Below are 26530 nucleotides of genomic sequence, written 5' to 3' on the forward strand. Positions count from 1 at the left end.
TACACGATCACCCCATAACAGGCACCCCTTGAGCCGAGAGCTCATCACGTTTCTTAACAAATTCTTTGAACCGTTCGCCGGGCAGCGGCCACCCTCTGTACCCAACCGAGTACAGTCCTTAACACAATGTCGGTATGATGCCGAGCCACTTCCTTTGATGTGACTGGGCCAGAGTCCAACGAGTCAATAAGGAGGATGGGTGTCCCGGAGTGGGGTCTTGATCGCCCCTGGCAGTGGGCATCGGCTCAATGCGTCTGCATGCCCCACTTCTTTCCCCGGTCGATGCTGCAGCTTGTATGAGTAAGCGGCTAAAAATATAGTCCATCGAGTCAAACGTGGCGAAAGTGCCACAGGCGTTGGCCGGTCGCCAGCCAGTAATCCCAGTAACGGTCTGTGGTCAGTCACGATTTCAAAATTCCGCCCAAAGACATACTCATGGAATTTTTTGACCCCTGATACAATGGCTAATGCTTCTTTGTCTAATTGGCTGTAGTTCCTCTCTGGGGAGGACATCGTTCTAGAGTAGAACGCTATAGGGGCTTCTGTGCCGTTTGGAAGTCTATGGCTGAGTACAGCCCCCACCCCATAAGGGGACGCATCGCAAACCAGCACTAGGGGTAGTGAGTCGTGATATTGGATGAGCAGGCTATCACTTGAGAGCAGGTTCTTTACTGCTTCAAAAGCCCTATTTTCTGACTTTCCCCAAGACCAAACAGTATTTTTCCTAAGAGCCTATGCAGCGGTTCCATAGCAGTTGCTTTGTTCTTCAAAAGACCGCGTAAAATTAACCAATCCCAGGAATGCCTGCAGCTCTGCTTTGTTTTTGGTCGCTGGAGCCTTCCTATTTGCCTTACCTTTGCTCTCAGTAGGGTGAATTCCTTTCTTGTCTATCCCGTAGCCCAAGAAATCGACCGATTCGACCCCTATCTGACATTTATTTGTCTTGACTTTTAATCCGGCTGTCCGGAAAATGCTCAAGACCTTTCTTAACCGCTCCCCCAATTCCTCCATGTTTTCCCCTGAAATTAGGACATCATCAGTAGGAACTACCCTGGGAGCCCTTGCAGTAGTCGTTCCATCAGGTTTTGGAACAGCCCTGGTGCCACACTAACCCCAAATTGCAATCGGGTGCACTTGAATGCCCCCTGTGCGTCACAATCGTTTGGGCTTCGCCAGCGGGCGTCTACTGGCAGTTGTTGGTAGGCTTGGGCCAAGTCTAACTTTGCAAAGACTTGCCCTTGCCCCAAGGAGTGCAATAAATGTTGCACCACGGAACCGGGTACGCGCTTTTCTGTAAGGCTTTGTTAAGCGTCGCCTTGTAGTCAGCGCAAATTCTAATTGACCCGTCCGATTTGATGGGGGTGACGATTGGCGTCTCCCACTTTGCGTGATCGACTGGCACCAAAACCCCCTGATTTATGAGCTTGTCCAGCTCCTTATCAATTTTGGTTTTAGGGCAAAGGACTCTCCTCGCCTTAAGCCTAATGGGGCTACCTGGGGTCTAAGTTGAAGGAAATAGGGGTCCCTTGTCCTTGCCCAGGCAGTCCTTGAAGACATCTTCGAACTCGTTAAAGAGAATGTCTTTCAAATTGCAGTCACTTCTGTAGATGCCAGTCACTCCCATGCCCAGGGCACGAAACCAGTCTAGTCCCAACAGACTGGGCAGAGTTCCTTCGACGATCGTGATGGGCAGGGTCTTTTGTGAGGGCCGTGCTCGACTCGGACGGAGGTGGTCCCTCGAACAGGGATGCGATTCCCTGGTAGTCGTGTCCTCGTAGCCGCTGTGCTTGCAGATGGCGCTCCGCGACGGACGGCAGCGACTTCGCCAGGGTGTCCCAGGACATGATGGTGATCGCTGATCCCGTGTCCACTTCAAGCCTGCACCGTACTCCCTCGATCTTGGGCTTTGTGAAAATCTTCTTTTCCACTTTGGTTGAGGCGCGGCCTATAATGACAGTCGTTTGGTTAGACTTGCGCCTTTCTTGTTTGAACCAATCGCGGGCCGCCTTTCCGGTTCCGCTTTGATTGGTCGATTTGAATTTTCGGCGGAAGGTTGGGCCGCTCTGCAAACCTGAGCTAAGTGTCCTTTCTTCCCACACCGCCGCATGTTGCGTCTTTAAACCTGCAGCGTTGGCGCTGATGCTGCCCTCCGCAGCTTCCGCACTCGCCACGGTCCTCAGTGTCGCGTTTCTCGGTCCGGCAGACCCTTCCTCATCCTCGCCTCACCTTCGGATTCGGACTGAATCTCCTCCTGGTGTACTGGCGTTGGCTTTGCGCCGCCTTGGATTGAAGAGGCTTTTGCAGAGTCTCTGCTGCTTTAGTAGACATTTCGTGTGCTCTGGCCTCGTCCAGGCGGTGGCTAGTGTCAGGTTGCTCCTGGCTAGCAGTCGCCGCCGAGGCGGATGTCCTTGACCTCGGATGAGTTGCTCGAGTAGCACTTCGCCTAAGTCTCGGTATCCGCAGTCCTTGGGCGCTCTTCTTAAAGCGGCCATGTAGTCACCGATGGACTCGCCTCCATCTGTCTACGCCTCCGAATTCAAACCGCTGCACGTATTTGGACGGCGTCGGTGCGAAATGGTTTTTCAGCAAAGTCTGCAGAGTCGGCCACGATACCGATTGTATCGGCGTTGGCTCTGCCAGGGCTTCCGCAATCTCGATTACCTCCGGCCCGCAATGGCTTAGGAAGTAAGCCCGTTTGCGGTTATCAGGATCCTGTAGTTCGTTGGCTTCTAGAAAGCTTTCAAACGGGTCATATATGTTCCCATTTCTCCTTGCCGGGTACGGTGCGGGTGGCGTGTTTGCCATTTCCGCGTTTCTGCCCTGAGTTTGCTGGGTTCGGGACTAGCGTGCTTCAGCTCGGTTCTGGTTCTCCTTAGCCTCGAGATCCCATCCTCGTCGCCAATGTTAAGTTCGGGAAGTAACGAGGCTGGAGACCAGGGTAGTGACAACAGCTCTTTAATATAGGGTGAACCCAGCAACAGGCTGGGGCAAAAACCTCTCCTTTTATACAGTTCTGCTGGAGGCTTCGTCCAATCAGCAACGTGCTGATTTCCCGCTCAAATATTTAAAGGCACAACTGTTAATACATAACAGTGTCCATCTAATTTGTAGCTTATGTTTTGATTTTATTTATTTTTTGGCCAATGTGCAAGACAGAGCATTTGTCGGTTGAGATTTGAAGTTGCCACCTGTTAGACCAATCTGACATATAGTCGAGGTCTTTTTTGAAGGGTAGTTGCTATGTCTGTAGTGTTGAATAGTTTAACACATCGTCAGCGAAGAGAACACAGTTGCTTATAATATGATGGCAAAGGTCATTTATGTAAAGGATGAAGAGTGTTGGATCTAAAACGCTGCCTTGGGGAACACCACTATTAACAGGTACAGGATTTGATAGATAGGCCTTTTCTTTCCTTAACGACTTGGTTAAGGAAGCTCCTGAGCTAGCTTTCCCTTGTTTTTGTCCACTCTCCTTATGTGCTTCACCACTTTTAGGTACGGTGGCTTCGGCCTAGTCTCACAGCGGCAGCCCTTTCATGTTCTGCTAATTCCCTGTGGCCTTTCGGGTGCGTTTCAAGGTTTTGGTAACTATCTTCAAAGCGCTCCATGGCATAGGGCCGGGTTACCTACGGGACCGTCTGCTGCCACCGATTGCCTCCCACCGACCCGCAAGGCCTCACAGGAGGGACTCCTCAGGGTGCTGTCAGCCAGGCAGTGCCGACTGGCGACACCCAGGGGAAGGGCCTTTTCTGTGGGGGCTCCCACCCTCTGGAACGAACTTCCCCCAGGACTTCGCCAACTTCCTGGCCTTCGAACCTTTCGCCGCGAGCTTAAGACACATCTATTTATTTGCGCAGGACTGGACTAGAATTTTAAATTTTAAATTTGGCTTTAACGGGGCTTTATTATTTTATTGCAATTTTTTAATATTCGGCATTTAATAAGTTTTTTAATTGGTGTTTTAGTTTGTATTTATATAAAAATGCGATTAAATAAATAAATAAATAAATAAATAATAAATATCAGCGTCACTTCCTCCATTCAAGCATGGCATCATTTTGGACTATTTTGAAATTTGCTCTGGTTGGGGAATGCGAAGTCCATAGGAGGAGTTTATTAAAAATGAGAGTAGATACTAAATGGAAAGCAATATGTTTTATTGGCATCCAAAAATAACCAAAGGTGAAATATAGCAATCTTAATGTCTATGGAGATTTGCAATCATCCAGATCATAGTTATCCCAGGAGTGTTTTATTGCAAAAGGCAACAATACTTTCTTGGGTGGTGTTTTTTTTATTTGAAAACATTTCGCTACCCATCCAAGAAGCTTCTTTAGTTCTAATTGACTGGTGGGGGATGGAAGGATTTATATTCTTTGTAGTCATCCAAACTCTGAGGGTTTTTGGTTTTTTTTTATAGATAATCAAGAAAGTCCAGTTGCTTTTTGGAAAAATACCACCTTTGGGACATAACAAGTTTAGCATATTTTTCACCCACATCGTCCCAGTCTTTGGTTGACCTTGTTAGGTATGTTGTGTGAACCAGAGGTGAAATGCTTCCAGTTCGGATTGGATCGACCGATCCGGTAGTGATGGCGGTAGGTGGTTTGGAGAACCGGTAGCAAAAATCCCTGCCTCCCCCCCCCCATGCCCAGCTGAGCCACGCGATCATCGGAGGGTTTTTTTTAACTTTTAAAAGCATTTTTTCTTTGGCCAAAAAAATGCTTTTAAAAATAAAAAAAAGTCTCTGATGATCGTGTGGCTCAGCTGGGATCATCAGAGCCTTTTAAAAGCATTTTTTTACAAACTCTTCAGCCGAAGAGGTTGTAAAAAATGCTTTTAAAAGGCTCTGACAGTCCCAGCTGAGTTGCCTGATTGTCAGAGGCCTTTTTTTCTTTTAAAGGCAAAAAAAATGCTTTTAAAAGAAAACAAAAGCCTCTGCCGATCAGGCAACTCAGCTGGGATCGTTAGAGTTTTTTAAAAGCATTTTTTTACAACCTCTTCAGCCAAAGAGGTTGTAGAAAAATGCTTTTAAAAGTAAAAAAAAAAAGTTGGCCATGCCTACCCAGTCACATTACCCCCCATACCAAGCCACGCCACAGAACCGGTAGTAAAAAAATTTACATTTCACCACTGTGTGAATCCAGCAATAGGTTGAAGAAGTTTCACTATTGAGTAAATAGAAGCAAAATACAATATTAAATGAATAGGTATATAGGAAACATTTATCATACTGAATAGCCACTCTGTAACTAACGTTATGCTTTTTGGGGTGCTTAATCTTAAGACTGTAAGGGAATAGCACACAGTTTGTAAGGGTGTGGATGTATCATCACTTTTGCGACAGGTTCTTCATTGAGTTCTTTCACTCCTTCAGGCAACCGGAAGCTGAAGGCCCTCAACAAGCTGGTCAGAAAGGTGAAGATCTCAATTCTTGCTAGCTGCTCTCCCACACAGGAACGCAGACCTGTAGGTGAGACAAAGCATGCATAAAGGGGATTTAAATGAGTTAAAATTCATCTGCAAGGCAATATGAAGATCTTTGTAACAGATGAAATAGATGTCCATGATAACCATGGTATCTTCTAGCAAATTCAATTCCTAGAGCTTTTTTCTCCTTTTTAGTTTGTCAGAGAGATGCCTTTAATTCAGGTTGTACCAGATGGTACAAACTTTCAAAGGCAAAATTATAAAGGTAAAGGTTCCCCTTGCACATATGTGCTAGTCATTCCTGACTCTAGGGGGCGGTGCTCATCTCCGTTTCAAAGCCAAAAAGCCAGTGCTGTCCAAAGATTGATTGATTGATTGATTGATTGATTGATTGATTGATTGATTGATTGATTTATTTATTTATTTATTTATTTATTTATTTATTTATTTATTTGTACTTTTATACCGCCCTATCTCCCTAGGGACTCAGGGCGGTGTACAGCCATATAAAAAACACATAAATATACAAAGTAAAACATTCATCTAAAAAACTTATTATAAAGGCCAAATATTTAAAATAAACATATAAATAATAAAACCCAATTTAAAACCAAATCTAAAATTTAGACATTTAAAAATTTAAAACCCTAGTCCAGTCCTGCGCAAATTAATAGATGTGTCTTAAGCTCGCGGCGGAAGGTCCGAAGGTCAGGAAGTTGACGAAGTCCTGGGGGAAGCTCGTTCCAGAGGGTGGGAGCCCCCACAGAAAAGGCCCTTCCCCTGGGCGTCCCCAGTTGGCACTGCCTGGCCGACGGCACCCTGAGGAGTCCCTCCCTGTGAGAGCGCACAGGTCGGTGGGAGGCATTCGGTGGCAGCAGACGGTCCCGTAAGTAACCCGGCTCTATGCCATGGAGTGCTTTGAAGATCATTACCAAAACCTTGAAGCGCACCCGGAAAACCACAGGCAGCCAGTGCAGTCTGCGCAGGAGGGGTGTTACATGGGAGCCACGAGGGACTCCCTCTATCACCCGCGCAGCTGCATTCTGAACTACCTGGAGTCTCCGGGTGCTCCTCAAGGGGAGCCCCATGTAGAGAGCATTGCAGTAGTCCAGACGAGATGTCACGAGAGCATGAGTGACCATGCACAAGGCATCCCGATCTAGAAAGGGGCGCAACTGGCGAACCAGGCGAACCTGGTGAAAGGCTCTCCTGGAGACGGCCGTCAAATGGTCTTCAAAAGACAACCGTCCATCCAGGAGAACGCCCAAGTTGCGCACCCTCTCCATTGGGGCCAATGACTCGCCCCCAACAGTCAGCCGAGGCTGCAGCTGACTGTACCGGGATGCCGGCATCCTCAGCCACTCTGTCTTGGAGGGATTGAGCTTGAGCCTGTTTCTCCCCATCCAGACCCGTACGGCCTCCAGACACCGGGACAACACCTCGATAGCTTCGTTGGGGTGGTCCAGTGTGGAAAAGTACAGCTGGGTGTCGTCAGCGTACAGCTGGTACCTCACACCGAAACCACTGACGGTATCACCCAGCGGCTTCATATAGATGTTGAACAAGAGGGGTGAGAGAATCGACCCCTGAGGCACCCCACAAGTGAGGCGTCTTGGGGCCGACCTCTGCCCCCCCGTCAACACCGTCTGCGACCGATCGGAGAGATAGGAGGAGAACCACCGATAAACGGTGCCTCCCACTCCCACTCCCTCCAACCGGTGCAGCAGGATACCATGGTCGATGGTATCAAAAGCCGCTGAGAGGTCTAATAGGACCAAGGCAGAGGAATAACCCCTATCCCTGGCCCTCCAGAGATCATCCACCAACGCGACCAAAGCCGTCTCAGTGCTATAACCGGGCCGGAAACCGGACTGGAATGGGTCTAGATAGACGGTTTCCTCCAGGTACCGGGGTAGCTGACATGCCACCACACTCTCTACAACCTTCGCCGCGAAGCGAAGGTTGGAGACCGGACGATAATTACCTAACACAGCTGGGTCCAGGGAAGGCTTCTTGAGGAGAGGCCTCACCACTGCCTCTTTCAAGGCAGCCGGAAAGACCCCCTCCAACAGAGAAGCATTTGTAAGCCCCTGGAGCCAGCCTCATGTCACATCCTGTGCGGCCAGCACCAACCAGGAGGGACACGGGTCCAGTAAACATGTGGTGGCGTTCAGCCTACCCAGCAACCTGTCCATGTCCTCGGGAGCCACAGGGTCAAACTCATCCCAAACAATCTCAGACATCCCACCCGGATCTACCCAATTTTGGTCCAGACCGTCCCGAAGCTGAACGATTTTGTCGTATAGATAACCACTAAACTCCTCAGCACGTCCCTGCAGTGGGTCATCCCGCTCTCCCTGTTGAAGGAGAGAGCGAGTCACCTGAAACAGGGCAGCCGGGCGGTTATCTGCCGACGCAATGAGGGAGCAGGCCTAGCAACATCTCGCTTCCCTCATTGCCACTAGGTAAGTCCTAGTATAGGACCTAACTAGTGTCCGATCAGCCTCCGAACGACTGGACCTCCAAGAACTCTCTAGGCATCTTCTCCGGCGTTTCATCTCCCTCAGCTCGTCTGAATACCAGGGAGCTGGTTGAGATCATTGTCTCCATTGTCATGTGGCCAGCATGACTAAATGCCAAAGGCACACGGAATGCTGTTTCCTTCCTACCAAAGGTTGTCCCTATTTTTCTACTTGCATTTTTTACGTGCTTTCGAACTGCTAGGTTGGCAGAAGCTGGGACAAGTAATGGGAGCTCATTCCATTACGCGGCACTAGGTATTCGAACCACTGAATTGCCGACCTTTCGATCGACAAGCTCAGCATCTTAGCCACTAAGCCATTGCGTCCCTAGGCAAAGTTATACATGCACTGGAGAAGAGCCTAATGCTGGGAAAGATTGAGGAAAAAAGAAGAAGGGGACGGCAGAGAACGAGGTGACTGGATGGAGTCACTGAAGCAGTCGGCATGAGCTTAAATGGACTCCAGAGGATGGTAGAAGATAGGAAGGCCTGGAGGAACTTTGTCCATGGGGTCGCGATGGGTTGGACACGACTTCACAATTAACAACAACAACAAATACCAGAGATAGCTGTGCAATCTTGTGCATATCTTACAAAGTATCACTGTAAGATTGCTATTCTTTTGCACATCGAAGTTTATAGCCCAGAGGGAACTTCAGACTCTCTTAGTTTTGAAACCAGAAGGAATAAGGATTCAAACTATTCAAACTATGATGACCTCAAGGAAGGCGGTTTTGGGAATCTACAAGTTATAACCTGCTTTGGAATCCTGGACGTACCTATTCCAAACGAGAGAAATTCTTCTCGATCAAGGAACTTCCCATCCTTATCTAAAAAGTGATTTGGGTTGAATTCTTCAGGTGTCTCCCATTGTTCAGGATCAAGAAGAACGGAGCGCAGGTCTGCGATAATAATGGTCCCCTGTAAATGAAGAGATGATTAAACAGAAGAGTTTCATAATTTCAGCAGGTAAAAAAGTACCAATAATATTGATGAAGCATTTGGTTTTAGGTTTCCTTTACGGATGCACATTTGTTCATCTCCAGAGCGATTTCAGACAGCAGTAGCTGCTTAACAGTTTAACAGTTTCTTTCTTCCATCCCTTCTATTAAAACTGAGAGCTGGGTGCATATTTATCACATCAGATTGCGCCAAGAAATGGACAAAGAATCATGTCCACATATGACTACAATTCTGACCTTAAATTCAGCCCCTAATCTATTATCATCCTATGTTTATGGTTCTTTGGAATCTGAAAGGCATTTGGATTTAAACCCATAATCCATCCCACTGAAAAGTTTGCTATTCTTGCTTATTCAATTTTACATGACTACATTGGCAGCTCCTAAACAGAGAGCTCCTATCCAAGTTCCATATACTGCTCTTCCTTCCATGTTGGGCTACTGGAATGCAGCCTAAACACGTTTCTCACCTTAGGAATGTGGTAACCCCTCAGCTTCACATCCTTTGTACTTTGTCTGGGAAACCCAACTAACAAAACACTTTTTAAACGCTGCATTTCATGAATCACAGCATTGGTGTAGGGCAGTTTCTTCCGATCCTGATAGGAAATCAACCCAGAGAAGCCAAACACATCTTCAATTTCCTTCTGGATTTTCTCTAGAAAAGAGACGATGGAAATAGAAGCTTTGTTTTATTTATTTAGGTCTGTTGCCGCCAATGTTCTTCAGGGGATCTGGCCTTCTCCTAGAGTACTGCACCCCGTTTTGATCACCACACTATAAAAAAGAGGTTGAGACTCTAGAAAATGTGCAGAGGAGAGCAACCAGGATGATTAGGGGACTGGAGGCTAAAACATATGAAGAACGGTTGCAGGAACTGGGCATGGTAGCTGTATAAACTGTGTGGCACAGCTGATCATCAGAAATACCAGTTCAGACAAACCGGTAGCATTTTTTTAACTACTGATTCACCCAAACTGGTAGCTGTTTTTATCACTACCGGTTCTCCCAAACCGGTGCGAACCGGTAGCATTTCACCCCTGAATTATTCCATCTCTTCTCTTCGTGGCAGGGAAGTTTGCATCATGTATCTGCTCGTGCCCGCCATTTTGATTTCTATGTTCAGGCAATTTAAATTTAGGCCTGAAACAAATAAGAAATCTGAAAACCATGAGAGATTTCTACATTGAAATTGTTAAATGTTTCAGATTTGTACTGATTTCCAGTTTTTAGTTCCTCACTGAGTATTTTCTTGAGGATTCAAAGGAGGCTTGCTGTTTATTTATTTAGCATATGGCAGGATTTCTGTATGTACATTCTTTGCTTTCCTTTAGTCCTGCTAAGTTCCTTCTCCTGCTTATAGAATCAAGAATCTACATAGGAAAATTATTACGAAGAATAGTTTTCAAATAATTTCTGTGTATTTTAAAACCTGAGAGTGACTCTTGTTCCGTTAGCCATGCCTGTCTCACCTTGGGTGTTGGGACGATTGGTCAAGAGAAGCAATGCCCACATCAGAGTACCGAAGGTTGTGTCTATTCCAGCACCAAAAAAATCAAAAATACACTGAACTAGGTTCTTTTCATTATAGGTAGAGTTGGGGTCTTTTCTGCTCTGTTTAAAATGGAAAATGAAAATTACAATGAATTCTAGGCAGCTTTTTTGTAATTGCTTTTGTTTCTGTGTCACAAGCCAATGCAGGAGATCAATAATTAAAGTGGTAGATTCACAGTAAGACACTATCTTGAGGACCTGTATACTGCACGAGACAGAAAGAGGGCTGTGAAAATATTGAAAAAGTTAACACCCACACCCCTCCTAGAGGAATGAAATATTTTAGGAAATATTAAAAAGGCAAACTATTATATTTCCTTGGGTGAGAAAAGGAGAAACATGTTTTAAAGACAAAGCAGCTCTCCCCAGGGTGATGGGATAAAGACATGGCCCTCAGGACATGGTAGGATTAGCCCTTTGGATCAGCTGATCTGATAGCTATGCAGCGGGTGGTTCAGAGAACCGGTAGCAAAAATCCCTGCCCCCCCCCATGCCCAACTGAGCCGCGCGATCATCAGAGGTTTTTTGTTTTTTTAAAACTTTTAAAACATCTTTTCTTCGGCTGAAAACATGCTTTTAAAAAAGTCTCTGGTGATCGTGCGGTTCAGCTGGGATCATCAGAGCCTTTTAAAAGCATTTTTTCTACAACCCCTTCGGCCGACTCACCTGGGTGTCATTACATCCTGGTTTTAACCAGGAATTAATGTGTTTTTTTTACCTTCTGCGCATGTGCAGAAGGTTTTGCGCATGCGCAGAAGTGCACTTCCAAACCGGTAAGGAAGGTAAGTAGATTTCAACCCTGAGGGTGGGTGCTAACTTCCTACACTCCCTTGTCTAAGGAGGATTCAAGATTGCAAAGGTACGATATAGCTCTTATTTGGAAGCAATCTGAATTAACATGGACTAAATTCAGAATAGAAGTGAGAAGAAAAAGAAAAAAAAATCCATTAAAGACAATTTCAGTAGATCCTCCAGTTTCCTTATAGTGAGGAAAGTAATAATTCCTTGCCCATGTATTGAACCACAGTAAACCCATACCTTCTCCATCTGTAGAAGATAGTAATCAATGAAATCTTGTGGCTCATGGAGAGATCTGGATTCCTTGTGTTTCTCTATTTCCTGCTTTGCAAAGGAAGTGATCAATTCTACCGAAGCAGAGGCCTCTTTGTGAGGGCCGGGAAGGTAGCTCATTAATCGTGGGAACACAAAAAGCATCTAATAGAAACGGAAATTGGGAAAAAAATATATTTATTTATTTCCCATCACAATTAGAAAAGACTCTCAGCAGTTCGCAGTAATAGACAGCACTTAATAACCAAAGAAAAACATTGCAAGCACATTAAAACATGGCAAACAATACATGGTGTCAGGCAGGGGTGAAATGCTCCCGGTTCGGACCGGATCAGCTGATCCAGTAGCGATGGCAGCGGTTGCCCGGTCGCCCGGTTGTCCTTCTTTTAAAAAATGCTTTTAAAAGTAAAAAAAAGGCTCTGGTGATCACAGCTGAGCTGCGCGATCATCAGAGCCTTTTTTTTACTTTTAAAAGCATTTTTTACAACCTATTCGGTTGAATAGATTCTAAAAAAATGCTTTTAAAAGGTTAAAAAAAAGTTCTGACAATCACAGCTGAGCTGCCTGATCGTCAGAGCCTTTCTTTTACTTTTAAAAGCATTTTTAACAACCTATTCAACTGAATAGGTTGTAAAAAAATGCTTTTAAAAGGTAAAAAAAAGATCGCGCGCCACAGCTGATCACCGCACTGTTCTTCTTACTCCATGCCTCCTTTTGGTGTGCACTGCGCGTGTGCGCATCTCACATTTGGTGTGTGATGCACACTGCGTATGCACGCATGCAGCGCACATTCGCAGCCAGCGAACCAGTAGTAAACCGGTTCAGATTTCACCACTGGTGTCAGGCCTCAAAAGCTCTCCAGAAAAGCTTGAAATTTCCAAATTCTTGTAGAAAACAAGGTTAGAGGCAGATAGTTTATAATAAAGCTATTATAAAATTCTCTCCAGGAGCCTTTCTAAATACCTATGGCTAACTGTGCCATGATTTAATAAATTAGACCAACTAGATTCAAATGCCAGGCTAAATAATGAATTAACTACATAGGTCAGATTTTCAGTGTGTTAATTTTAATAACAGAATAACAGGGTTGGAAGGTACCCTGGAGGTCTTCTAGTCCAGCCCCCTGCTGAAGTCAGAGACCCTCTGACAAATGCCTGTCCCATCTTTTCTTAAAAACCTCAGCTTCTGGAGGCAAGCCATTCCACTGATTAATTGTTCTCACCGTCAGGAAATTTCTCTTTAGTTCTAGGTCTCTGTCTGATTAGTTTCCATCCATTGCATATTACAATGTCTTCAGGTACTTTGGGAAAGAGATTAACCACCTCTTCCTTTTGGCAGCTTCTGTTTCTGCAACCTTTCTTTATATGTTTTAACCTCCAGTCCCGTAATCATCTTTATTTATTTTTTTATTTTGTCAAGTACATATTAAATAATATATATATTATTGTATTCATTTTATGTATTCAATTCTTGCTTACACTTATATATAAGCAAGAATTGAATACATAAAATGAATACAATTAAAGGAAACATTAGGACAGGAATGGTAGGCACGCTGGTGCTCTTATGCACGCCCCTTACAGACCTCTTAGGAATGGGGTGAGGTCAGCAGTAGACAGTCTTAGATTAAAGTTTTGGGGATTTTGGGATGAGACAGAGTCTGGTAGTTCATCCCAGGCATTAATAACTCTGTTACTGAAGTCATATTTTCTGCAATCGAGTTTGGAGCGGTTCACTTTAAGTTTGTATCTATTGTGTGCTCTTGTATGGTTGTGGTTGAAGCTGAAGTAGTCATTGACAGGAAGGACCTTGTAGCAGATGATTTTATGAGCTATGCTCAGGTCATACCGAAGGCGGCGTAGTTCTAAATTTTCTAAACCCAGAATTTCAAGTCTGGTGGCATAAGGTATTTTGTTGCGAGTGGAGGAGTGGAGGACTCTTCTTGTGAAATATTTCCGGATGCGCTCAATTGTATTAATGTCCAATATGCAGTGTGGGTTCCAGATAGATGAGCTGTATTCGAGAATTGGTCTAGCAAATGTTTTGTATGCTCTGGTTAGTCGTGTAATCTTACCAGAGAAGAAGCTTCGCAAGATTAGGTTTACAACTCTTAATGCCTTTTTGGCGATGTCGTTACAGTGGGCTTTGGCACTTAGATCATTCGATATGAGCACTCCATGGTCCTTGACAGAGTGTGCTTTGTTGCTCTTTGTTGCTCTTCCCTGCACTCTGTATTCTTTCTATAGCAAGGATGACAAACTCGTGGATCACAGGCCAGGTGCGTCATGTGCTGGCCAGCCCCACCCCCAGTTTAGCGAAGGGAGGGCGGAGTCACGATATGTCATGTGATGATGACGTGAGTTTGACACCCCCGTTCTAGAGCCTCAACATCTGTTTTATATCATGGTGAATAAACTGGATGCAATATTCCAAGTGTGGTCCTACCAAGGCATTATAAAGTGATACTAACACTTCATGTGATCTTGATTCTATTCCTCAGTTAATGCAGCCTGGGACTGCGTTGGCTTTTTTGGTGGCTGCTGCACACCTGCTTAGTGTTTAAATTATAAGGAAGTAAATGTTGGTTCAGTATTAGGAAAAATTGGTGAGAACTGTTCACTCATGGACAGACTCAGAGAGTGGTGGACCATCAGGAGATATAATATAATATAATATAATATAATATAATATAATATAATATAATATAATATAATATAATATAATATAATATAATATAATATAATATAATATAATATAATATAATATAAAATAATATAATATAATATAATATAATATAATATAATATAATATAATATAATATAATATAATATAATATAATATAATATAATATAATATAATATAATATAATATAATATAATATAATATAATATAATGTAATGTAATGCCTGGGCAGGGGGTTGGACTAGAAGACCTCCAAGGTCCTTTCCAACTCTGTTGTTATGTTATGTTATGTTTAGAATAGAATAGAATAGAATAGAATAGAATAGAATAGAATAGAATAGAATAGAACAGAACAGAACAGAACAGAACAGAACAGAACAGAATAGAATAGAATAGAATAGAATAGAATTCCCTATTCCACCAGGCTTAAAATTTTAGGCTTGGACAAACTGGAAAAATCGGTCTGATTTAAGCATAGTACACAAAACTGTCTGCTACAATGTTTTACCTGTCAACAATTTCTTCAGCTTCAACCACAATAATACACGGGCAAACGATACAAACTCAAGGTAAACTGCTCCAAACTCAATTGCAGAAAATACGACTTCAGCAACAGAGTGGTCAATGCCTGGAATGCACTACCTGACTCCGTTGTTACATCCTCAAACCCTCACAACTTCAACCTTAAAACTGTCTACTGTGGACCTCACTCCATTCCTAAGAGGTCCGTAAAGAGGGCGTGCATAAGCGCACCAGGGTGCCTACCATCCCTGTCCTACTGTCCCCACTTATCTGTATTCATTTCCTTCGTTCATGTCCATGTTCATATTTATACCTGCTATCTTGCACATGTTTGACAAACTAATAAATAAAATAAAAATAAATGTAAACAAGGGATCATGAATGGCCATCTGCTGGTCATCACTGAAATGATGGATTCATTCATGGACAGAACCACTTTGGTGTTGTTGTTAATGCACCAGCCTAGAAACTAGATACTCTGAGTTCTAGTCCCAACTTGACCGCTAACTCAACTGTATGACACTGGAAGAGTTCTTGTCTCTCAGCCCTGGAAAGTGGGCGATGGCAAACCACTTCCAAAATCTTGACAAGAAAACTGCAAAGACTCATCCAGTCTTTTCACCTTGAGTCAAGACTGATTCAAGGACAGATACACCTACTTGGGATAATAGTGCAATAAATGGTTTCCAAGGCTTCCCCCCCATTACATTCATGATTCCATGAAATTACTGAGGGAAACATACCATATTTTATAGAGCATAAGACACAATTTTTTCCCTCCTAAAAGAGGCTGAAAATTTGGGTGCATCTTATACTTGAATGTAGCTTTTTTGAAGCTTTTTTTCAGCCCTAACGAGGTGCTAGCGAGTGAATCGAACTTCGTGCTAAGCTTTTTTTCAGTGAAGCGATCTTCCCTGCTTTGCCTGCTCCCTCCGACTCTCAGCTGTGAAGCTTTTTTTCAGCCCTAAAGAGGTGCTAGCGATCTCTGTGTTTTGCCTGCTTTTCTCATTGCTTCTCTCTCCAAAGATCAGCTGTGCTTTAGAAGCTGTTTTTTATCTCCAAGCAGGGGATAAAAAACAGCAAACTAATGTGCTGAAGCTGACTAGTCTAAGGATGCTAGCTAGCCAGATGACTATCTGGTAGGCAGATTTTTTTTCCTATATTCCTCTCCAAAAACTAACCTGCGTCTTATACTCCGGTGCGTCTTATAATCCAAAAAACACGATAGGTTTTTTGGAGAGCTTTAATATAAAACATGACTTACCACATGAAAAAAAATGGTGAATCATCTTTTGCTTGAGTGGCTTAAACATGGGATGGATAGTTGGAGGGCCATCTGCTGGTGATACTGAAGTAATGGATTCCTTCATGGGGAGAACCACTTTGGTTTAGTGGTTAATGCACCAGCCTAGAAACTAGATATTCTGAGTTCTAGTCCCCACTCAAGCACTAAATCAATTGGATGACCCTGGACCAGTCCCTGTCTTTCAGTTCTATGAAGTAGGCAAAGGGAATCCATTTCCGAAATTTTGATAAGAAAACTGCAAAGGCTTGTTGAGGCTCATATCAGGCAAGAGTTGAGTCTGACTCAAGGGTGCAGATGCCTACTGTGTGAGAAGTACAACTGTTTATTTCCAAGGCTTCTTCCATGCCTTACATTCATAATTACATGAAAATACTATTGGAAACTAACGCCGGGAAAGATTGAGGGCAAAAGAAGAAAGGGACGACAGAGAATGAGGTGGCTGGATGGAGTGACCAAAGCAGTAGGCGTGAGCTTCAATGGACTCAAGAGGATGGTAGAGGACAGGAAGGCCTGGAGGAATGTTGTCCATGGGGTCGCGATGGGTGGGACACGACTTCGCAAGTAACAATAACAAAAACTATTGGAAAAATAGTTTTGGGGGGAGCTTTAATTAGAAAACATGACTCACCACATGAAAAAAGCAACCAGAGAATTTCACAATAACGTCAAGGGCTTTAATTAACTTCTGGAAGTTCTCATCTTCAGGAGCAAACTGATGTCCAAAACTCAAAGCACATATGACATTAGAAACTGCATTTGCTACTGCACATGAAGGGTCAAAAGGCTGCCCTGCAAACAAAGATATTTAAGCTAAGATATTTCATAATGAATTATTAAGGAACAGGAGAAGGGAGGGAGGGAGGGAGGGAGGGAAGGAAGGAAGGAAGGAAGGAAGGAAGGAAGGAAGGAAGGAAGGAAGGAAGGAAGGAAGGAAGGAAGGAAGGAAGGAAATTGGGAATTCTGTCAATTGTTTCAAAACTAAAAAATAATAATATCTTTTTTTTAAAAAATACTTAAGAATAGAAAAGATTTTGGCAGATGCAGACTAGAGCCATGACCCCAAATTACAGACCTTCTGTTTGTCTAAACATCTCCACCAGTGTCTGAGCTACGTCTTCTATCTGATGCTCAATGCTTTTCTTCCCCAGGCCCAGCTTCCGCAGAGAAGTGACGCCAATGTGTCGCTGCTGTTTCCAGATGTGGCCATTGGAGAAAATGATTCCTAAAGGCATCAGCAGACAATGATAAATGATTCCTGACTATATTCATGTTTAAAAAAAAAACCCAAGTTCTTGCCAAATATCTCTCTGGATTTCAGATGGGAATACCAAACCTTTATGACATGTTGCCATTTTGTATGATTCTGGCTATGTTAATTTTTTTTTTTTTTACAAAAATATTTATTCCTTTTGGGAGTCACATGGACACCGGGACACGCATGTGGTATGGTGACCACAGATGCATTGCTTGCCAGCCTCCATCTTATACAATGGACATCAAGACCTTCTCAGATGATGTAAACGTTCATGTACAAGAATATATGTCATAGGCACAAGAGACAGGATCTTCTCAGGGATCTCAGAATCCGTCTGCGACTTCCTTCTACAAGATTGGAACTGACCAGCAAAATAAGCAAATGGCTTTTTTATTCACTGGATTTAATCAAGCAACCAGTGCTGATGATGTTATTTAGTTTGGGTCATGAAATGTCTGCAGGAAAACAATTAAGCTCCTGGAGCAACAAGGACCCCTTAATCAAATTTCTATTGTGTTTTTCCTGCCAATAATTAAGTACGATGTTTTAAACTGCTTTTATGAAAGCCATCTATAAATGAAGAAAAGCTTTGTTAAAAGTGACGAAGCTTATTATTTCTGAGCCCGAATGTGATCGTCTTTATCTGACCTATTAAAGCATGTAATAGGGAAAAAAATGGCCAATAGTTCATTAAAGACAATGACTTCAAATTAACGAGCTGAGCCCAATTTACAGAGTTTACTTTACAGAGTCAGCATATTGTCTCCAACAATCTGGGTCCTCATTTTACCCACCTCGGAAGGATGGAAGGCTGAGTCAACCCTGAGTCAGTGGGACTTGAACTATCAAACTGCTGGCAATCAGCAGTCAGCAGAAGTAGCCCGCAGTACTGCTCTCTAACCAGTGTGCCACCATGCAAAAAAAAATATATTTACATATTCATTTAAAAAAAAACCAGAGCCCAATCATATGTGGTTTTATGTATTGCATAAAGAAACATCAAATAATTACAAAAAGCAATGTCTGAGTCAATTTATCAATATAACAGACAAGATGGAACGCAATGTGGTGTAAAGCGGATTTTAGCAATATTTCTTTTATTTCTTTCTTTTTATTTATTTATTTTATTAAATTTCTAGACCGCCCTTCTCCCGAAGGACTCAGGGCGGTGTACAGCCAAGATAAAAATAATGTACAATTAAAAAAAAACAAAAAAAAACTTATTATACAGTTTGGCCGATAAATTAAAATATATAAAAAAATCTAAAAAACCCCAATTTAAAACTTAAATAACATTTAAATTTAAAATCTAAACAATTTAAGAAAGCCCCGCGCGAACAAACAAATATGTTTTCAGTTCGCGGCGAAAGGTCCGAAGATCAGATATTTGGCGTAAACCCGGGGGAAGTTCATTCCAGAGAGTAGGAGCCCCCACAGAGAAGGATCTTCCCCTGGGGGCCGCCAGCTGACATTGTTTGGTGGATGGCACCCTGAGAAGTCCCTCTCTGTGTGAGCGTATGGGTCGGTGGGAGGCATGAAGTAACAGCAGGCGATCCCGTAAGTACCCAGGCCCCAAGCCATGGAGCGCTTTAAAGGTGGTAACCAGAACCTTGAAATGCACCCGAAAGGCAACAGGTAGCCAGTGCAGTCTGCGCAGGAGAGGTGTTACATGGGAGCTGCGTGGAGCTCCCTCTATCACCCGCGCAGCTGCATTCTGGACCAGCTGAAGCCTCCAAGTGCATCTCAAGGGGAGCCCCATGTAGAGAGCATTGCAATAATCCAGGCGAGAGGTAACGAGAGCATGAGTGACTGTGGAGAGGGCCTCCCGATCAAGGAAGGGGCGCAACTGGCGAACCAGGCGAACCTGGTGAAAGGCTCTCCTGGAGACTGCTGCCAAATGATCTTCAAGCGACAGCCGTGCATCCAGGAGAATACCCAAGTTGCACACTCCCTCCTTTGGGGCCAATAACTCGCCCCCAACAGTCAGCTGCGGCTGCAGCTGACTGTACCGGGGTGCCGGCATCCACAGCCACTCCGTCTTGGAGGGATTGAGCTTGAGCCTGTTTCTCCCCATCCAGACCCGTACGGCCTCCAAACACCGGGACAGTACTTCGACAGCTTCGTTGGGGTGGCCCGGGGTGGAAAAGTACAGCTGAGTATCATCAGCGTACAGCTGGTATCTCACCCCGAAGCCACTGATGATCTCGCCCAACGGCTTCATATAGATGCTGAACAGGAGGGGCGAGAGAATCGACCCCTGTGGCACCCCACAAGTAAGGTGCCTCGCGGTCGACCTCTGCCCTCCTGTCAACACCATCTGTGACCGGTCAGAGAGATAGGAGGTGGTGTGTCTTGCCCAATCTCACCACAGCCGGGGCCTTCTTATCTGCTTCCGAACACGGAGGAATGTCCTAGTATGCCTCCCGGCTCCAGCCCTGGCTCCATGCCCAGACAGGCTGAAGAGGAGGAAATATCTCCAGCTCCCAGATCTGGCTCCATGCCCAGGCAAACGGAGCAACTAGACCCCTCCCCCTCCTCCACAGCATGTGAGCCTGAGGGAGGTCTATTGCCAACAGCTGCCGACTGGAGTGACCCTCACGTCAGAAGACTTGATAGGCGGAGGCAACAGAAGGAAGGGAGGGGCAGGCCTGGATAAGTGCTGAGTCATGGAGCCACACCCCATGGCCTATATAAAGGATCTGCTTTCTGGCATTCTCTGAGTCAGGCAAAGTCTAAACATATCTTGCTGAAGTCACTTTCTAGTCTCCTGCCTGCCCTGAGGACTTTGCCAGGACTTTGGCAGAGCTGCAGAGGCACACCTGATTCGGATTTCCCTGACCCGGCCGTCAGTGGAGGAGTGGGACATGACAGGAGGAGAACCACCGATAAACGATGCCTCCCACTCCCAACCCCCCCAACCGGCGCAGCAGGATACCATGGTCGATGGTATCAAAAGTCGCTGAGAGATCTAACAGGACCAGGGCAGAGGAATAACCCCTGTCTCTGGCCCTCCAGAGATCATCCACCAACGCGACCAAAGCTGTCTCCGTGCTGTATCCGGGTCGGAAGCCGGACTGGAACGGGTCTAGATAGACAGCTTCATCCAGGTACTGGGGTAGCTGCCGTGCCACGGCACTCTCTACAACCTTCACAATAAAGCGAAGGTTGGAGACCGGACGATAATTACCTAAAATAGCTGGATCAAGGGAAGGCTTCTTGAGGAGGGGTCTCACCACCGCCTCCTTCAAGGCGGCAGGAAAAAACCCCTCCAACAAAGAAGCGTTGATAATCCCCTGGAGCCAGCCTTGTGTCACTTCCCGGGAGGCCAGCACCAACCAGGAAGGGCACGGGTCCAGTAAACATGTGGTGGTGTGCAGCCTCCCCAGCAACCTGTCCACGTCCTCGGGAGCCACAGGGTCAAACTCATCCCAAACAATCTCCACAAGACACGACTCCGCCCTCTCACCTGGATCATCCCAATTTTGGTCCAAGCCATCCCGGAGCTGAAAGATTTTGTCGTATAGATAACCACTAAACTCCTCGGCACGTCCCTGCAACGGGTCATCCCGCACCTCCTGATGCAGGAGGGAGCGGGTCACCCAAAACAGGGCGGCCGGGTGGTTATCTGCCGACGCAATGAGGGTGGAAGCGTAGGAACGCTTCGCCTCCCTCATTGCCACTAGGTAGGTCCTAGAGTAAGACCTAACTAGTGTTCGGTCAGCTTCGTAACGGCTAGACCTCCAGACACTCTCTAGGCTTCTTCTCCGGCGTTTCATCTCCCTCAGCCTCTCGGAGAACCAAGGGGCCGGCCGAGATCTGCGCCAGGTCAGAGGCCGCAAGGGCACGACATGGTCCAAAGCTCCAGCCGCAGCCCATTCCCAGGCCGCAACTAGTTCTTCAGCCGTGCCATGGGCCAGGTCCTCAGGAAACGGCCCAAGCTCCATCAGGAACCTCTCCAGGTCCATCAGGCGCCTGGGACGGAACCAACACATTGGTTCCGTCTCCCTGCAGTGGTGGGTAGCGGTCCGAAAATCTAGGCGAAGGAGAAAATGATCTGACCATGACACCGGTTCTGTTTCTAACTTATCTAATTTCAGATCATTTAACCACTGTCCAGAGATTTTGCTTATCTCATAACTGTAAATCATTTGGTTTATTATCCCTTACTTCCTCCCTCCCATGCTATACATATTATCCCCACAAATTGTAACAGTGTGATGGTTATTTAGATATAATTCCTTATTATTTCTACTTACCCCTTCTATTCCCGACAGCTGTCATGAAAGCATCATCTGGTCGATAAGAGAATTCTTCTGGGAAGCTCATCATTCCTTCTTTCACAGTTTTGAATCCAAATAGCACTACTATAAGGTAATGTCCAGGCCACATGGAGTATATATTTCCATATTCTTTTACATGCTGTCAAGTGAATCAAAGTTGTGAAATGTTATGATCATATAAAATAGATTATTTACAGCTAATATGCCACCTACTGTCTTCCCTAAATCCTCAATTCTAAGACCTTTCACCCTATGCAACTGTCTGCTCTTTTGAAAGTTGTTTTCTCTCTCTAAGATTCCTGCCAAAAACTTCGGTATGCATTTCCTTTATATTCCTGGGATGTTCTTTTCTCTTTGTTTCTTCCTGAAATCCGCTATCTCCTATCTGTTCGCTCCATTCTCCTTTGCCTCGAATGTGAGATGGTCTTCTTACTGCCAACTCCTCCTGTGAATGACAGATATGTGAGACAATAATTATCTGAAACAGTGTCAGGGTTCCAAGTAACACCCCCAATGAAAAAAGACTCCAAGGCTAGACCTTCCTGAAAGTCCCATTTTATTAGAGGTGTCATCTGGGAAAACCCGAATCTGAAAGCTTCCAGGTTATCCACACACAAAAGAAAGTCCAACTCTTCTGTCCCAGCACCCACATGTCCATCACATTGCCCAATCAATGCACCGCCCCAACTGGAGATGCTTCCCAGCCACACCCCTCCAGGTACAGGGCAGAATGGCCTTGACTCTCGGAGAAGAGAGTCTCTTGTAACCAACAATACAAGACTCAACAACTGCCTTGATCTCATCTTCTGCAACAACCCAAATTCAATTTACGGACTACAAATTAAAGAACCTTTTTCCAACAGTGACCACTGCATGATTGATTTTCGTCTCAATATACGTCCATACTTAAATCGTCATAACAATAGTATTCCCAACTACAACTTCAAAAAAGCCAATTACGACCTTATAAAAAACGATCTGTCATTTCTGGACTGGCAAAATCTGTTGGCAACCTGCATAACCGCTGAAGACCACTATAGAGTCTTCCTACTTGAAATCAATAGAGTCATTAAACTATATGTACCACAAATGACTACCATGATCAGGAAAAGCAAACTACCCATATCAATAAAAAAGCTTCAATCAAAAAAAAAATCCCTCTGGAAAAGAAACAAAAAAGGCTATGTTGCAAATTTCAAAATCCGCTACAGAAATATATGCAATCAAATAAAAACTGAATGTACAAATTACCACACCAAGTAAGAAGAGAACCTTCTGCGCACAAATTCCAATCGTGCCTTTTATAATTTTGTTAACAATAAACTTAAAGACTCAAGATCCATCCCACCACTAAAAGAATGCAAAACAACCAAGAATGCAATGATGAAACAGTTAAAGCAAACCTCTTCAACATTTTCTTTGGCTCAGTTTTTGTTAACTCCAATAACACACAACCGACATTCCACAAACGTACCAGCAATGATTATGATGACTTAACTCATATAGATTTCACAGAAGATAATGTTGGAAAAGCTCTTCATAACTTAAAACCATCACTATCTATTGGACCCGATGGACTATGTGCATACTTCTTAAAAAAACTTTCCATTTATATAGCAGAACCCCTAAGCATTATCTTTGATAAAGCCTTCACTACCGGTTCCCTTCCCAAACTTTGGTCACTAGCCACAGTCATCCCTATCTTCAAAAAAGGAGACCCCAGCTTAGTCGGAAATTACAGACCGATCTCTTTGTGCTGCGTCACCTGCAAAGTCATGGAATCAATCACCAACCAATCATCTAACCTCACACTTAGAAACTAACAACCTACTCTCCAATAAACAATTTGGTTTCAGGAAAAAATTATCATGTAACTTACAACTTCTCCACTGTAAAAACATATGGACTACAAATCTTGATCAAGGCAAAACAATAGATGCAATTTACATAGACTTCTGCAAAGCTTTTGACTCAGTAGTACACGATAAACTTCTCTTAAAACTAAAATCCTATGGCATCTCAGGACCCCTTCACAAATGGATATCTGCTTTTCTGTCTAAGAGACAACAAGTGGTCAAAATTGGCAATGCTCTATTAAATCCTGTTCCTATCAAGAGTGGCGTCCCTCAAGGCAGCGTCCTTGGACCAACACTCTTCATACTATACATTAATGATCTTTGTGACCATATCTCAGGTAATTGTGTTCTCTTTGCTGATGATGTCAAACTATTTAACACCACAGACAATACATCTATCAGTAAAAAAGACTTTGATCATCTAACTGCTTGATCTAAAACTTGGCAACTCCAAATCTCAACCAGCAAATGCTCAGTCTTACATATAGGAAAAAAGAACCCAAACACTAAGTACATACTAGATGGACATTACCTTACAGATGACCCCATTCCTGTTAAAGACCTTGGAGTTTTCATGTCAAATGATCTAAGTGCCAAAGCCCACTGCAACTACATAGCAAAAAAAGCTCTAAGAGTTGTAAACCTAATCTTGCGTAGCTTCTTTTCCAAAAACACCACACTACTAACCAGAGCATATAAAACATTTGCTAGACCAATTCTAGAATACAGCTCACCTGTTTGGAATCCTCACCACATCTATCAATACAATTGAATGTGTCCAGAAATGTTTTACAAGAAGAGTTCTCCATTCCTCTGAAAACAACAAAATACCTTAACCCACCAGACTTGAAATCCTAGGCTTAGAAAACTTGGAACTCCGTCGCCTTCGACAAGACCTAAGTTTAACTCACAGAATCATCTATTGTAATGTCCTTCCTGTTAAAGACTACTTCAGCTTCAATTGCAATAATACTAGAGCAACCAATAGATTTAAACTTAATGTCAACCGCTTTAATCTAGATTGCAGAAAATATGACTTCTGTAACAGAATCATCAGTGCTTGGAATACTTTACCTGACTCTGTGGTCTCTTCCCATAATCCTAAAAGCTTTAACCAAAAACTCTCTACTATTGACCTCACCCCATTCCTAAGAGGACCATAAGGGGCGTGCATAAGCGCACAAACGTGCCTACCGTTCCTGTCCTATTGTTTTTCTTTTCTTCTTCCTATATATATATATGCTTATACCTCCTTATATTTACTCATATATGTGTCTATATATTATATAATCTTTTTGTATGATACCTACATATATTGTTATGTCAAAATTAAATAAATAAAATAAAATAAAAATAAATAGAAAGGAATTTTATTTTGACTATATATCTCCCCAGCTCCATACAATCCCCCCTCCCAGTTTCCCACAGCACTAATTGTGGCAGGCCTGCAGATCCAATGTACAAGATGGCTTCCAGGCCTGACAAACAGTTTGTCTGGCACTCATATCTTTTAAGCAGTCCATTTTGTTTTTCAAAGGCTTTCTCAACCTCTTTGCCCTCTGCTTTCTTCAGCCATCAACTCCTGAACTGTCCAAGTGATTTTATGTTGACAGAACAGTTTAGAGACTTTGTTGTGCCTTAATCTAGTGTTCTTCATCAGATGTATTGTGACCTGAATTAAGATTGTCCACAAGGGCAAAACAATCTCTATACAAACTATACAAATATACAAACTATATAAACATATAAGAGGACTATAAGGGGCGTGCATAAGAGCACAAAAGTGCCTACCGTTCCTGTCCTATTGTTCCCTTCATTATATCAAATTAATATAGCTGATGCATATCTTTTTTACTTATATATATATATATATATTTTCTTCATGATATGTTGTTTTATTTATGACAATGTTTGTGTATACTTTTTGTGTATTACTGTATAACTGTTTCTTGGTGATATATTGGTTTAAAGAAAACCCTTTTGGTCCTTCACTGAGAATAGAATCGTGATGTTCGTGTATTATTCTAGCATTCCAAAATAGTTCTATAGCATCAGCAACTTCAATCTTTGCTCCTGTATTTTTTTTGGTTTTGTAGCCTACATATTGAATTGGATGGTTCTTTTCCCTCTGACTTTTTGATGGAAAAGTGGAACCTGAAAGAAGACAACCACAGCCACTCCTCACCTGCCCACTCAGGCTCCTTAGGGCCCCAACAGGAAGCAGTTGTTGGAGCTAAGCAGCCACCACGAGAAAGAGTTGGCAAAACAGCTCAGTTCAAATTGGATCTGACCGAGAAGGAGGCTCAGCAGAAGCACCTCACTCAGGACTAGGAGCATAGGCTTTCCAAGCAGAGGAAAGACCTGTGGGAGTGCAAGGCCAGGGACTGGTATCTGGAGGCTCAGCGGGCTGAGATGGTCAGCCAGTTCCAGGCCACGATGCAGTCCCACTGGAACAAGGCCCTCCGGCTCTTCGCCACCAGCGGCACTTCCCTCCAGCCTTCGCCCAAAGCCCCACACCAGGAGGCTGAAGGAGACCACAAGTCGGAATTTCTGCCCCCTCCGACCCACACCAGAAGACCCCGAGGGGGGAGACTCTGCAGCAATACAAATGTTCATTGCACATATCCGGCCCAGGGGCCATAATTTGAGGACCCTTGATTTAGTGCAATATAAAAAATGCAAATAATTTGTCTGTGGCCCACGGACAACCGGTTGGTGACTGCTGATTTAAGCTATCAGGTTCCACCCGTTATTCACTGCAGGAACACAAAACAAAGCATCTGCAAAGAGGAAATGCTAATCTCATTTGAGCAGTGAATTCTTGTGAATTCATTCCATTATTTAAACATTTCTTAGTAAGATTGAACTAGAATCTGCCTTCTAAAATATCGATCCTGCTCTGTGAAGTTTCTTTCAAGATTGCTCCGTGAAATAACATTGAGCAGGTCTCAGCTTGAATATTCTGGCTTGATGAGGTACGTAAATAATCAAGCATCATCACTAGCACTTAATTAATTAAATTCCTCGTCCATTTTACTAGGGTAATACATTTGTTTATAGCTATAGTACAAAGAAAACAATTGAGTATTAT

General features: G+C 43.9%; 2 protein-coding genes across 6 annotated transcripts in view; one reads left to right on the top strand and one right to left on the bottom strand.

Annotated features, from left to right (window-relative positions):
* LOC131200527 (cytochrome P450 2J2-like) overlaps positions 1-26530 on the top strand; it is a 71014-nt gene that overhangs the window by 27326 nt on the left and 17158 nt on the right. The gene's annotated exons all lie outside the window — the stretch shown is intronic.
* Positions 4914-26530, bottom strand: part of LOC131200523 (cytochrome P450 2J2-like) — a 36422-nt gene continuing 14805 nt past the window's right edge. For 3 of the 5 annotated variants that reach the window (XM_058187388.1, XM_058187389.1, XM_058187387.1), the window contains 8 exons: positions 21560-21722; positions 17121-17270; positions 16677-16837; positions 11506-11682; positions 10386-10527; positions 9384-9571; positions 8731-8872; positions 4918-5467 (listed from right to left, as the gene is read on the bottom strand). In XM_058187388.1, the coding sequence (XP_058043371.1) occupies positions 5283-5467; positions 8731-8872; positions 9384-9571; positions 10386-10527; positions 11506-11682; positions 16677-16837; positions 17121-17270; positions 21560-21692 (1278 nt within the window). In that variant the 5' untranslated portion in view covers positions 21693-21722 and the 3' untranslated portion in view covers positions 4918-5282. Of the gene's footprint in view, positions 5468-8730; positions 8873-9383; positions 9572-10385; positions 10528-11505; positions 11683-16676; positions 16838-17120; positions 17271-21559; positions 21723-26530 lie in introns of all 5 variants that reach the window. The other 2 variants (XM_058187385.1, XM_058187386.1) reach the window with 2 other exon arrangements.

This window comes from Ahaetulla prasina, chromosome 6 (genome assembly GCF_028640845.1).
Source record: "Ahaetulla prasina isolate Xishuangbanna chromosome 6, ASM2864084v1, whole genome shotgun sequence".
Taxonomy (NCBI): Eukaryota; Metazoa; Chordata; class Lepidosauria; order Squamata; family Colubridae; genus Ahaetulla; species Ahaetulla prasina.